The sequence below is a fragment of the Nerophis lumbriciformis genome, linkage group LG17 (genome assembly GCF_033978685.3).
Source record: "Nerophis lumbriciformis linkage group LG17, RoL_Nlum_v2.1, whole genome shotgun sequence".
Taxonomy (NCBI): domain Eukaryota; kingdom Metazoa; phylum Chordata; class Actinopteri; order Syngnathiformes; family Syngnathidae; genus Nerophis; species Nerophis lumbriciformis.
The window spans coordinates 5,635,001-5,650,000 of NC_084564.2; the positions used below are offsets into that span (position 1 = coordinate 5,635,001).

General features: G+C 39.5%; 1 protein-coding gene across 2 annotated transcripts in view; it reads right to left on the bottom strand.

The window, feature by feature from the left end:
- Positions 1–2,781: 2,781 nt before the first annotated feature.
- Positions 2,782–15,000, bottom strand: part of LOC133614170 (synaptosomal-associated protein 25-like) — a 16,502-nt gene continuing 4,283 nt past the window's right edge. Inside the window, exons 3-8 of one of the 2 annotated variants that reach the window (XM_061971988.1) lie at positions 12,021–12,062; positions 11,865–11,913; positions 4,902–5,013; positions 4,685–4,831; positions 4,471–4,615; positions 2,782–3,639 (exon numbers count right to left, since the gene is read on the bottom strand). In XM_061971988.1, the coding sequence (XP_061827972.1) occupies positions 3,574–3,639; positions 4,471–4,615; positions 4,685–4,831; positions 4,902–5,013; positions 11,865–11,913; positions 12,021–12,062 (561 nt within the window). In that variant the 3' untranslated portion in view covers positions 2,782–3,573. The remainder of the gene's footprint in view (positions 3,640–4,470; positions 4,616–4,684; positions 4,832–4,901; positions 5,014–11,864; positions 11,914–12,020; positions 12,063–15,000) is intronic. The other variant, XM_061971989.1, reaches the window with a different exon arrangement.

Sequence of the window (15,000 nt, forward strand, 5' to 3'; positions counted from 1 at the left end):
ACCCTTTTCAACTTATAATCAATTGGATGGACTGCAAAGACAAGATATTTAATGTTCCAACTGAGAAACATATTAAATAATCCTTACTTAAAGTTAAGTTAAAGTACCAATGATTGTCACACACACACTAGGTGTGGTGAAATTTGTCCTCTGCATTTGACCCATCCCCTTCATCACCCCCTGGGAGGTGAGGTGAGCAGTGAGCAGCAGCGGTGGCTGCGCCCGGGAATAATTTTTGGTGATTTAACCCCCAATTCCAACCCTTGATGCTGAGTGCCAAGCAGGGAGGTAATGGCTCCCATTTTTATAGTCTTTGGTATGACTCGGCCGGGGTTTGAACTCACGACCTACCGATCTCAGGGCGGACACTCTAACCACTAGGCCACTGAGTAGGTTAACTTAGAATTTCATGGCTGCAACACGTGCCGAAGTAGTTGGGAAAGGGCATGTTCACCACTGTGTTACATGGCCTTTCCTTTTAACAACACCCAGTAAACGTTTGGGAACTGAGGAGACACATTTTTGAAGCTTCTCAGGTGGAATTCTTTCCCATTTTTGCTTGATGTACAGCTTAAGTTGTTCAACAGTCCGGGGGTCTCCGTTGTGATATTTTAGGCTTCATAATGCGCCACACATTTTCAATGGGAGACAGGTCTGGACTACAGGCAGGCCAGTCTAGTACCCGCACTCTTTTACTATGAAGCCACGTTGATGTAACACGCGGCTTGGCATTGTCTTGCTGAAATAAGCAGGGGCGTCCATGGTAAAGTTGCTTGGATGGCAACATATGTTGCTCCAAAACCTGTATGTACCTTTCAGCATTAATGGCGCCTTCACAGATGTGTAAGTTACCCATGTCTTGGGCACTAAAACACCCCCGTACCATCACAGATGCTGGCTTTTCAACTTTGCGCCTATAACAATTCGGGTGGTTCTTTTCCTCTTTGGTCCGGAGGACACGACGTCCACAGTTTCCAAAAACAATTTGAAATGTGGACTCGTCAGACCACAGAACACATTTCCACTTTGTATCAGTCCATCTTAGATGAGCTCAGGCCCAGCGAAGCCGACAGCTTCTGGGTGTTGTTGATAAACGGTTTTCACCTTGCATAGGAGAGTTTTACCTTGCACTTACAGATGTAGCGACCAACTGTAGTTACTGACAGTGGGTTTCTGAAGTGTTCCTGAGCCCATCTCAGGGCGGACACTCTAACCACTAGGCCACTGAGTAGGTTGGAACAGTGGTCCCCAACCACCGGATTAGTACCGGACCTCACAAGAAATTAAAAAAAACAACAACAAAAAAAACAATTTTTATTTTTTTAATTGTTTTATTAAATCAACATAAAAACACAAGATACACTTACAATTAGTGCACCAACCCAAAAAAAGCTCCTGTTTCTTTCTGTTATTAATATTTCTGGTTCCTACATTATATATCAATATAGATCAATACAGTCTGCAGGGATACATTCCGTAAGCACACATGATTGTATTTTTTTATGACAAAAAATAAAATAAAATAAAATAAAATAAAATAAAATAAAATAAAATAAATACCTTTAGTTTGCTATGTATAAGAATTAACCTGAAATTTTTGAATGAAAGAAACTGCTGTTCTGAATGTGTCCACTGGATGTCGCAATAGCAATTCTTTGTATCATTGTAGATGATGCTGCATAAAGTCGCGATCAAAAGTTTACGTACACTTGTAAAGAACATCATGTCATGGCTGTCTTGAGTTTCCAATCATTTCTACAACTCTTATTTTTGGTGATGTAGTGATTGGAGCACATACTTGTTGGTCACAAAAAACATTCATGAAGTTTGCTTCTTTTATGAATTTATTATGTGTCTACTGAAAATGTGAGCAAATGTGCTGGGTCAAAAGTATACATACAGCAATGTTAATATTTGCTTACATGTCCCTTGGCAAGTTTACCTGCAATAAGGCACTTTTGGTAGCCATCCACAAGCTTCTGCTTGAATTTTTGACCACTCCTCTTGACAAAATTGGTGCAGTTCAGCTAAATGTGTTGGTTTTCTGACATAGACTTTGGGAAGACCATTCTCATACCTTAATTCTAGCCTGGTTTAACCATTCCTGTGTTTGGGGTCATTGTCCTGTTGGAACACCCAACTCCGCCCAAGACCCAACCTCCGGGCTGATGATTTTAGGTTGTCCTGAAGAGTTCGGAGGTAATCCTCCTTTTTCATTGTCCCATTTACTCTCTGTAAAGCACCAGTTCCATTGGCAGCACAGCAGGCCCAGAGCATAACACTATACCTCCACCATGCTTGACGGTAGGTTTGGTGTTCCTGGGATTAAAGACCTCACCTTTTCTCCTCTAAACATATTGCTGGGTATTGTGGCCAAACAGCTACATTTTTGTTTCATCTGACATCACATGGACAAAGATAAGACCTTCTGGAGGAAAGTTATGTGGTATGTAAACTTTTGATTGCGACAAAATAAACCACATGATGTTAGTACATCAGTCGAGGAAAATTATTAAACTACATAAATAACATCCTGTAATTAATAATAATTTTGATATAATTTTTTTATCTTGATAGATTGAAAATTAACACCAATGAGTTGACTGATGAAAATGATCACATCATTCATTCAGAAAATATAAATATAGTATATATACTATTAACCGCAACAGGTAATTGAAAACAAAACAAAACCCAACAACGTTATGATTTGAACAATTTCAGAACGTGCTTGTTCAATTTTTAAACAAAGAAAACAATCTGAAGCTGTCTTTATTTTTATCGTGCCGTGATTTCACCAGTTCGGCCCACTTGGGAGTAGATTTTTCTCCATGTGGCCCCCGATCTAAAACTAGTTTGACACCCCTGATTTATACCGTAGTGTTTGCCATTCTTTAACCATACAGTTATTGTCATGGTTCCATTTTTAACAATTGTCCTCTTATTGTTGTGTTTTTGATTTATTTTATTAAGTTATATTTTGAGATTTTGCGTTCACAACACTTATATCCCAAATCAAAAGTATAATGTAAAGTATTCTTACAAGTGCAACTCATATGTGATACTTTTAGCAACCTGCCTGTGTTTTTAATTTGGTAATTAATATTTTGGACTCTCATTAGGATTATCCGAGAAGCGCACAACACATTGTTTACTCTTTTTTTGTACCATTGCTATCATTGTGTTGTGCCAGAGTTCACTCTCAAGGTGAACACAGGACGTCTGTCTTGTGCGTGATACCGTCGTACACCAGCAGAGGGCACTGCCGTGTTTCGTTTCTCCCTCTCCCAATGTTTGTTTGCAACAGCTACGGTGGCCGACAGGGGCAAACGCCTTTTTTGGTTATGGATCATTGCGGTTTGGGGCGTCTGGATGTTGAAAATGTAGGTGGATCACTTACTCGATATCATCTCCTATAGAATATGTAAAGAAAACGGCCACAATTTTAACAGGTCATTGTTTTGTTTTGTTGTAAGCTCAGTGGGTGTTATTGTTCGTGTCAAATCACGCCGCTCCCTGCCAGCTGGACCAATGGCGGGCTTCCACTTTTGAGCGACGTCCTGGTGCGGCGTCTCAGCGCTTCATGAGGGTGTTCGCTTTCTGGTTGGCGGCGTCGATGCGAGACTTGTTTAGAAGGATCTGCGGGGACAAGACAAGCGCTTTGTCATTAGTGTTGGGTTAGTTACTGAAACCCAGTAACTAGTAACAGTTACTAGTTACTTTATTTCAAAAGTAACTCAGTTACTAACTAAGTTACTTACACCAAAAAGTAATGCGTTACTGTGAAAAGTAACTATTTAGTTACTTCAGGCGGACTCAGGTCCATGCGGACCTGAGTCCGCTTACCCACAATATAAACAGCGTACCTGCCCAATCACGTTATAACTGTAGAATGATGGAGGGCGAGTTCTTGGTTTCTTATGTGGGTTTATTGTTAGGCAGTTTCATTAACGTCCTCCCAGCGCGGTAACAACACACAACAACAGCAGTCACGTTTTCGTCTACCGTAAAGCAGTTCGTCTGCCGTAAACAGCAACGTTGTGACACTCTTAGACAGGACAATACTGCCATCTAGTGCATTTGATGAAAGCACTTTTGGCGTGCCACACATCAATGCATCATCAGCATGGTTAGAAAAATAGTGACAGAGAATAGAACAAGGATGGACAATTCAACCCTTAACTCAACAATGAGTAGATGAGTGTTATGTGTGTGTATATGTGTAAATAAATGAACACTGAAATTCAAGTATTTATTTTATATATATATATATATATATATATATATATATATATATATATATATATATATATATAAAATAAAATAAATATATATTTATAGCTAGAATTCACTGAAAGTCAAGTATTTCTTGTATATGTATATATATATATATATATATATATATATATATATATATATATATATATATATATATATGTATATATGTGTTATGTCGCCGTGACACCTCACCTTCCCGTCAATGCGCATCGTCTGGTCGTTCTGCGTGTTGATCTCGCTGCCCATGTCCAGCGCCATGCTCTTCAGGTTCCTGATGATGCTGCCTGCGTGAGCCAGGTTGTCCTCCATCTCGTCCTCGCGGGCGTCGTTGGTCACCCTTAGACAAAGGGAGGGGGCGGGGTCACGTGTGTTTGCGCAGCTGCCTTGGCGTCACGTGTCGGCGTACCTTCGAATGTGTCCGCCGCTCATGATCATTTGCTCCCGCTCGTCCACCACCCGAGACGACGGCGGCTGATTGCACACCACGCCGTCTTGTCCGGACGCCCCGCCCCAAACCGCCTTGTAGGCGCCGCTTTTTTCAAAGGCCTTGAGCCTGGCGGGGGGGGAAATTGCAAGTTGTGGACTTCTGGTCGGAGACCTACAAGGGGAGGACGTGCACGTACTTGTCACAGGCACACAGGCCGCAGCACTTGCCCAGGTCGGTCAGGTTCTTCTCCGCTTCCTTCATGTCCGAGTTGATCTGATCCAAGCCTTCTTCGATGCGCTCCAGCTGCTCTGAGAAGAAGAAGGGTGGCCAGCGGTAGGAAGGGGAAGCGAGAAGAAACGTTCACTGGCGGCCTCTCAGCAGCTGACCTCAAAAAGGTCGTTTGTCTAAAGTGCGTTTGTGCACGCGGTCGACCACAGCCGCTTCCCATCAGACAGACCGCGAGTCTGCGTGGTGGCAAGGCTCAATGAGAGAACGCTTTGGACCAGAGCGTGTGCTTGTATTTCTACCCTTCTTGAGACATCGAGAAGGAAAAAGTAGCTTCCATATGAGGAGGTGTGAGCAAGTGATGACATAAATCATGGTCCCAATAACATTGCATCTAATAGAGAATGTCTCATTTGCACCCCTGCTGGTGAAATCTATCAAAATGAGGGTGGTCCCAAAAAGGAGGGATTTTTCAAATTGACTGTGTGTCACTTTTAAAAGTGCTCCCCCTCTGGTCAACATATGAAATAACAAGTGTGTGTAAAAATTTGAAGTGCTCCCCCTCTGGCTAACTTATGAAATAACAAGTGTGTGTAAAAATGTGAAGTGCTCCCCCTCTGGCCAACATATGAAATAACAAGTGTGTGTAAAAATTTGAAGTGCTCCCCCCCTGGCCAACTTATGAAATAACAAGTGTGTGTAAACATTTGAAGTGCTCCTCCTCTGGCCAACATATGTAAAAACAAGTGTGTGTAAAAATTTGAAGTGCTCCCCCTCTGGCCAACATATGAAATAACAAGCGTGTGTAAAAATTGAATTACTCCCCCTCTGGTCGACATATAAAATAACAAGTGTGTGTAAAAATTGGAAGTGCTCCCCCTCTGGCCAACATATGAAATAACAAGTGTGTGTAAAAATTAAAAATGCTCCTCCTCTGGCAATCATATGTAAAAACAAGTGTGTGTAAAAATTTGAAGTGCTCCCCCTCTGGCCAACATATGTAATAACAAGTGTGTGTAAAAATTTGAAGTGCTCCCCCTCTGGCCAACATATGAAATAACAAGCGTGTGTAAAAATTGAATTACTCCCCCTCTGGTTGACATATAAAATAACAAGTGTGTGTAAAAATTGGAAGTGCTCCCCCTCTGGCCAACATATGAAATAACAAGTGTGTGTAAAAATTGGAAGTGCTTCCCCTCTGGCCAACATATAAAATAACAAGTGTGTGTAAAAATTGGAAGTGCTCCCCCTCTGGCCAACATATGAAATAACAAGTGTGTGTAAAAATAAAAAATGCTCCCCCTTCTGGCCAACATATGTAAAAACAAGTGTGTGTAAAAATTTGAAGTGCTCCCCCTCTGGCCAACATATGAAATAACAAGTGTGTGTAAAAATTTGAAGTGCTCCCCCTCTGGCCAACATATGTAATAACAAATGTGTGTAAAAATTTGAAGTGCGCCCCCTCTGGCCAACATATGAAATAACAAGTGTGTGTAAAAATTGGAAGTGCTTCCCCTCTGGCCAACATATGAAATAACAAGTGTGTGTAAAAATTAAAAATGCTCCCCCTCTGGCCAACATATGTAATAACAAGTGTGTGTAAAAATTTGAAGTGCGCCCCCTCTGGCCAACATATGAAATAACAAGTGTGTGTAAAAATTGGAAGTGCTCCCCCTCTGGCCAACATATGAAATAACAAGTGTGTGTAAAAATTGGAAGTGCTTCCCCTCTGGCCAACATATAAAATAACAAGTGTGTGTAAAAATTGGAAGTGCTACCCCTCTGGCCAACATATGAAATAACAAGTGTGTGTAAAAATTAAAAATGCTCCCCCTCTGGCCAACTTATGAAATAACAAGTGTGTGTAAAAATTTGAAGTGCTCCCCCTCTGGCCAACATATGAAATAACAAGCGTGTGTAAAAATTGAATTACTCCCCCTCTGGCCAACATATGAAATAACAAGCGTGTGTAAAAATTGAATTACTCCCCCTCTGGCCAACATATAAAATAACAAGTGTGTGTAAAAATTGGAAGTGCTCCCCCTCTGGCCAACATATGAAATAACAAGTGTGTGTAAAAATTAAAAATGCTCCCCCTCTGGCCAACATATGTAAAAACAAGTGTGTGTAAAAATTTGAAGTGCTCCCCCTCTGGCCAACATATGCAATAACAAGTGTGTGTAAAAATTTGAAGTGCTCCCCCTCTGGCCAACATACGAAATAACAAGCGTGTGTAAAAATTGAAGTACTCCCCCTCTGGCCAACATATAAAATAAGAAGTGTGTGTAAAAATTGGAAGTGCTCCCCCTCTGGCCAACATATGTAATAACAAGTGAGTGTAAAAATTTGAAGTGCTCCCCCTCTGGCCAACATATGAAATAACAAGTGTGTGTAAAAATTGGAAGTGCTCCCCCTCTGGCCAACATATAAAATAACAAGTGTGTGTAAAAATTGGAAGTGCTTCCCCTCTGGCCAACATATAAAATAACAAGTGTGTGTAAAAATTGGAAGTTCTCCCCCTCTGGCCAACATATGAAATAACAAGTGTGTGTAAAAATTAAAAATGCTCCCCTTCTGGCCAACATATGTAAAAACAAGTGTGTGTAAAAATTTGAAGTGCTCCCCCTCTGGCCAACATATGAAATAACAAGTGTGTGTAAAAATTGGAAGTGCTCCCCCTCTGGCCAACATATAAAATAACAAGTGTGTGTAAAAATTTGAAGTGCTTCCCCTCTGGCCAACATATAAAATAACAAGTGTGTGTAAAAATTGGAAGTGCTCCCCCTCTGGCCAACATATGAAATAACAAGTGTGTGTAAAAATTCAAAATGCTCCCCTTCTGGCCAACATATGAAATAACAAGTGTGTGTAAAAATTGGAAGTGCTCCCCCCTCTGACCAACATATAAAATAACAAGTGTGTGTAAAAATTTAAAATGCTCCCACTCTGGCCAACATATGTAAAAACAAGTGTGTGTAAAAATTTGAAATGCTCCCCCTCTGGCCAACATATAAAATAACAAGTGTGTGTAAAAATTTGAAGTGCTCCCCCTCTGGCCAACATATGTAATAACAAGTGTGTGTAAGACATTGAAGTGCTCCCCCTCTGGCCAACATATGAAATAACAAGCGTGTGTAAAAATTGAAGTACTCCCCCGCTGGCCAACATATGTAATAACAAGTGTGTGTAAAAATTTGAAGTGCTCCCCCTCTGGCCAACATATGTAATAACAAGTGTGTGTAAAAATTTGAAGTGCGCCCCATCTGGCCAACATATGAAATAACAAGCATGTGTAAAAATTGAATTACTCCCCCTCTGGTCGACATATAAAATAACAAGTGTGTGTAAAAATTGGAAGTGCTCCCCCTCTGGCCAACATATAAAATAACAAGTGTGTGTAAAAATTGGAAGTGCTCCCCCTTCTGGCCAACATATGTAAAAACAAGTGTGTATAAAAATTTGAAGTGCTCCCCCTCTGGCCAACATATGAAATAACAAGTGTGTGTAAAAATTGGAAGTGCTCCCCCTCTGGCCAACATATGAAATAACAAGTGTGTGTAAAAATTGGAAGTGCTTCCCCTCTGGCCAACATATGTAATAACAAGTGTGTGTAAGACATTGGAAGTGCTTCCCCTCTGGCCAACATATAAAATAACAAGTGTGTGTAAAAATTGGAAGTGCTCCCCCTCTGGCCAACATATGAAATAACAAGTGTGTGTAAAAATTTAAAATGCTCCCCCTCTGGCCAACATATGAAATAACAAGTGTGTGTAAATATTTGAAGTGCTCCCCCTCTGGCCAACTTATGAAATAACAAGTGTGTGTAAAAATTTGAAGTGCTCCCCCTCTGGCCAACATATAAAATAACAAGTGTGTGTAAAAATTGGAAGTGCTCCCCCTCTGGCCAACATATGTAAAAACAAGTGTGTGTAAAAATTTGAAGTGCTCCCCCTCTGGCCAACATATGTAATAACAAGTGAGTGTAAAAATTTGAAGTGCTCCCCCTCTGGCCAACATATGAAATAACAAGTGTGTGTAAAAAATTGAAGTGCTCCCCCTCTGGCCAACATATGTAATAACAAGTGTGTGTAAAAATTTGAAGTGCTCCCCCTCTGGCCAACATATGAAATAACAAGTGTGTGTAAAAATTTGAAATGCTCCCCCTCTGGCCAACATATGAAATAACAAGTGTGTTAGAATGAAAAATGCTCCCCCTCTGGCCAACATATGTAATAACAAGTGTGTGTAAGACATTGAAGTGCTCCCCCTCTGGCCAACATATGTAAAAACAAGTGTGTGTAAACATTTGAAGTGCTCCCCCTCTGGCCAACATATGTAATAACAAGTGTGTGTAAGACATTGAAATGCTCCCCCTCTGGCCAACATATGAAATAACAAGTGTGTGTAAAAATTGGAAGAGCTTCCCCCTCTGGCCAACACATGTAAAAACAAGTGTGTGTAAACAATTGAAATGCTCCCCCTCTGGCCAACATATGAAATAACAAGTGTGTGTAAAAATTGGAAGTGCTTCCCCTCTGGCCAACATATGTAATAACAAGTGTGTGTAAGACATTGGAAGTGCTTCCCCTCTGGCCAACATATAAAATAACAAGTGTGTGTAAAAATTGGAAGTGCTCCCCCTCTGGCCAACATATGAAATAACAAGTGTGTGTAAAAATTTGAAATCCTCCCCCTCTGGCCAACATATGAAATAACAAGTGTGTTAGAATGAAAAATGCTCCCCCTCTGGCCAACATATGTAATAACAAGTGTGTGTAAGACATTGAAGTGCTCCCCCTCTGGCCAACATATGTAAAAACAAGTGTGTGTAAACATTTGAAGTGCTCCCCCTCTGGCCAACATATGTAATAACAAGTGTGTGTAAGACATTGAAATGCTCACCCTCTGGCCAACATATGAAATAACAAGTGTGTGTAAAAATTGGAAGTGCTTCCCCCTCTGGCCAACATATGTAATAACAAGTGTGTGTAAGACATTGAAATGAACCCCCGCTGGTCAAAATTATTAAAACATTTGTTTTTGAATATGTATAGAGTGACAAACTTTAATAACTTGAAGTAAATAATCAAGATTAAAAACCAATTATAAACAACAAATTCGGAAAAAAAATAAATTAACCAAAAGGTTTCCCTTCTTTATATATGCATAGTATGTATATATTATTAATGTTGTAAATACAAATCTTTATACATCTAGAAAGGGTGGACCTAATGAGGTAGGCATTTTTCTCAGGTCTCAAGAAGGTAACAAATACACAAATGTATGTGTATGTGTGTGGATGTGTAAGTGTGTGTGTGTGTGTGTGTGTGTGTGTGTTCTTGCATTTCTACCCTTCTTGAGACACCAACAAGGAAAAGTACCTTCCATATGAGGACTGGTGAACAAGTTAGGACCGAAATCATGGTCCCAATACGGAAAACCATTGCATCTAATAGAGAGCCAAATACTAGAGTCCGTGAACATTGCTCCAAAGTCAGAATTTTTTGTTGATTTAATGTGCATACAAAAAGTAAGCATTGACAGGCGCAAAGGCAGCAATATATGATAAAACAAGATACATAAAGACTTCCCTATTCACCCCCCCCCAAAAAACGCTAGGTGAACAGCTGGTTTTACGACGTAAGACAACCCACATGTGACCATAGGATGAACAAATACACTACGGCAGTGTTTTTCAACCACTGTGCCGCGGCACACTAGTGTGCCGTGAGATACAGTCGGGTGTGCCGTGGGAGATTATCTAATTTCACCTATTTGGGTTAAAAATATTTTTTGCAAACCAGTAATTATAGTCTGCAAATGATGTGTTGTTGTTGAGTGTCGGTGCTGTCTAGAGCTCGGCAGAGTAACCGTGTAATACTCTTCCTTATCAGTAGGTGGCGGCAGGCAGCTAATTGCTTTGTAGCTATCGGAAACAGCGGGAGGCAGCATGCGGATAAAAAGGTGTCTAATGCTTAAACCAAAAATAAACAAAAGGTGAGTGCCCCTAAGAAAAGACATTGACGCTTAGGGAAGGCTATGCAGAACGAAACTAAAACTGAACTGGCTACAAAGTAAACAAAAACATAATGCTGGACGACAGCAAAGACTTACTGTGGAGAAAAGACAGCGTCCACAAAGTACATCCGAACATGACATGACAATCAACAATGTCCCCACAAAGAAGGATAAAAACAACTAAAATCTTCTTGATTGCTAAAACAAAGTAGATGCGGGAAACATCGCTCAAAGGAAGACATGAAGCTGCTATAGGAAAATATCAAAAAAGAGAAAAAGCCATTAAAATAGGAGCGCAAAACAAGAACTAAAACACTATACACAGGAAAACAGCAAAAAAAACTCCAGATAAGTCAGGGTGTGACGTGACAGGTGGTGACAGTACACCTACTTAGAGACAAGAGCTATATTGATGCATGCTTGGTTACGCTTTAAAGTCATATCCACTAATTGTGACAACGACTTTTTACTGTCAACTGAGTTTCGTTTTTTAATGATTTCTGTTGGTGGTGTGCCTCCGCATTTTTTCAACGCAAAAAATGTGGCTTGGCTCAAAAAAGGTTGAAAAAGACTGCACTACGGTACTAAGACTTTAGTGGCCATTAACAGTTAACTTCTACAGCTGTGTTGGCCAAAGTGCGGCACAGGGGCCATCTGTGGTCCGTGACTCCTTTGTCATCGGCCTTAAGCACATTACAAAAAAAAACAAAAAATAGAGAATGTCTCATTTGCACCCCTGCTGGTGAAATCTATCAGAATGAGTGTGGTCCTAAAGAGGTAGGCATTTTCCGGAGGTCTCAAGAAGGTAACAAATACAATAAATAATGTGTGTGTGTGCATGTGCGTGTGTGTGTGTGCATGTGTGTGTGTGTGTGTGTGTGCCCCGGTGTTCTTCACAGGTGTCCAGATGTTCTACCTCCTTGTTCATCCAACATGACCAACGCTCGAATGCCGGCATCTTTGCTCTGGTAACACACACACACACACGTCAGCCCTATAGACACACACTTAAAAGTGGCGTTACCGTGCACGCGTGTGTGTGGGTTTTTTTTGTGTGTGTGTGTGTGCGTACCTCTTCCACCAGTTGAATCATCCTGCGCGTGCTCTCCAGCGACTGCAACACAACGACAACGTGAAAGACTCCTACCCTGGAATGGAGTTAGTCTGTTCCAGGGTCAAACTCTGGCCACTAGTGATGGGTCCGGCAACACCGATGCATCGGCGCATGCGTCGAGCTCATAGAGCAAAACCCTGTGTCGGTGCGCGTACCGCTTTTAGAAAGTCACGTGACCGATCATGAGCTGTTTTGGTCACGTGACCGATACGCGAACTGTGTCGCACTGACGCCTCCTCTGTGCCCTGTGAGCGGGTCTTTTCTACAGCCGGAGAAATAATAACTAAGAAGAGAAATCGTCTAAAATGTAATACGTCGGAAAAACTTTTTTTTTTTTTTTTTTAATAAAAATGTGTAAAAAAATTAAATTAAAAAAATTCCCAGTCCGCAATCATCCACAACACGTTCTCTTAGATTTCCATGTTATGAAACATGTTCACATTATTTATTGACTGTATCTAAAAAGATAAAATATATTTTTTATTTAAATGAAGATATGAAATAATCCTAAATGAAATACAATGACTTGGTTTATATTATTGTATATACTAGGGCAGGGGTCACCAACGCGGTGCCTGCGGGCACCAGGTAGCCCGTAAGGACCAGATGAGTTGCCCGCTTGCCTGTTCTAAAAATAGCTCAAAGAGCAGCACTTACCAGTGAGCTGCCTCTATTTTTTAAATGTCATTTATTTACTAGCAAGCTGGTCTAGCTTTGCTCGACATTTTTAATTCTAAAAGAGACAAAACTCAAATAGAATTTGAAAATCCAAGAAAATATTTTAAAGACTTGGTCTTCACTTGGAATAAGCGGTAGAAAATGGATGGATGGGTCTTCACTTGTTTAAATAAATTCATTTATTTTTTACTTTGCTTCTTCTTACTTTTAAAAATACAATTTTAGAGAAAAAATACAACCTTAAAAATGATTTTAGGATTTTTAAACAAATATACCTTTTTACCTTTTAAATTTCTTCCTCTTCTTTCCTGACAATTTAAATCAATGTTCAAGTAATTTTTTAATTGTTTTATTGTAAAGAATAATACATATTTTAGCTTCTGTTTTTTCGACGAAGAATATTTGTGAAATATTTCTTCAAACTTACTATGATTAAAATTCAAAAAAATTATTCTGGCAAATCTAGAAAATCTGTAGAATCAAATTTAAATCTTATTTCAAAGTATTTTGAATTTCTTTTAAAATTTTTGTTCTGGAAAATCTAGAAGAAATACTGATTTGTCTTTGTTAGAAATATAGCTTGGTCCAATTTGTTATATATTCTAACAAAGTGCAGATTGGATTTTAACCAATTTAAAACATGTCATCAAAATTCTAAAATGTATCTTAATCAGGAAAAATTACTAATGATGTTCCATAAATTATTTTTTTAATTTTTTCAAAAAGATTCAAATTAGCTAGTTTCCCTCATCTTTTTGTCGGTTGAATTTTGAATTTTAAAGAGTCGAAATTGAAGATAAACTGTTTCAAAATTTTATTTTAATTTTTTGTGTGTTTTCTCCTCTTTTAAACCGTTCAATTAAGTGTTTTTTTCATCATTTATTCTCTACAAAAAACCTTCCGTAAAAGGAAAAAAAAAAGTACGACGGAATGACAGACAGAAATACCCATTTTTTTTATATATATAAATTTATTTATTCAGCTATTCTTGTTTAAATCACACTTACGTGTAACTTACAAATGACAATATATTTATTTATTTAAGTGTGTATCAAACTGGTAGCCCTTCGCATTAATCAGTACCCAAGAAGTAGTTTTTGGTTTCAAAAAGGTTGGTGACCCCTGTACTAGGGCAAAAAATCAGTGTCAGTTGAGTCGGTCCATAGGTTGCCTGTAGGGATTTTTAATGTCCAGCAGATGTCAGTATTTAGTGACACAGTATCGACACAGTATCAATACAGTTTTGCAATATGTCGAAACGCTTCATGACGCCTCATCAACCCATCACTACTGGCCACCATGGCTTTATCAACCGCACGTACCGCCGTGTTTCAAGTCGCATTTGAACGCGCTATATTGCTGCAAACGCAAAGTAGAAGGGAAGCAAATTGAAATAAAAGTATATTAAAGTCAACCTCGTGTTCTATGGTTATCATTACGTTGTTCCTCTTTGCCAAGGCTGGCACTGCGGGTGTGTGTTCATGTCGCACCTGTGACTGATGTTTGCAGTCTTAAAGTCAACACATCATAACACTCTGGCTGTGTGTGTGTGTGTTCTTGTATTTCTACTCTTCTTGAGACACCAACAAGGAAAAGTAGCTTCCATATGAGGAGGTGTGAACAAGTGATGACATAAATTATGGTCCCAGTAACATTGCATCTAATAGAGAATGTCTCATTTTCACCCCCTGGTGATGAAATCTATCAAAATGAGGGTGGTCCCAAAAAGGAGGGATTTTTCAAATTGACTGTGTCGGTTTTAAAAGTGCTCCCCCTCTGGTCGACATATGTAGTAACAAGTGTGTGTAAGAAATTGAAATGCGCCCCCTCTGGCCAAAATTAATATAAAAAATTTAATAAATATGTACATAGTCATACTGTAATAACTTGAAGTAAATAATGAAGATTAAAAACCAATTACCAACAAAAAAATAAAAAATAAACTAAAAGCAGTCTTTTTCTCACAATGTGTCTGTCATGTCTGTGTGATCATGTTTTGTTTTAGTAATGTTCGGTTTAAATTTTGGACTTTTTGTGCACTTTTGTTTTGTTTTGTCACCATAGCAACCATTAGTTTCACCTGTCACGTCACGCACCTGTTCCACGTTTGGACTCATTGTGCACTCTTGTCACCATAGCAACCATTAGTTTTCACCTGTCACGTCACGCACCTGTTTCACGTTTTGAGTCACGCACCTGCTTTCACTAATCATGTCCATAGTATTTAAGTTCATTCATTTTCTGTTGTTCGTTCTGACGA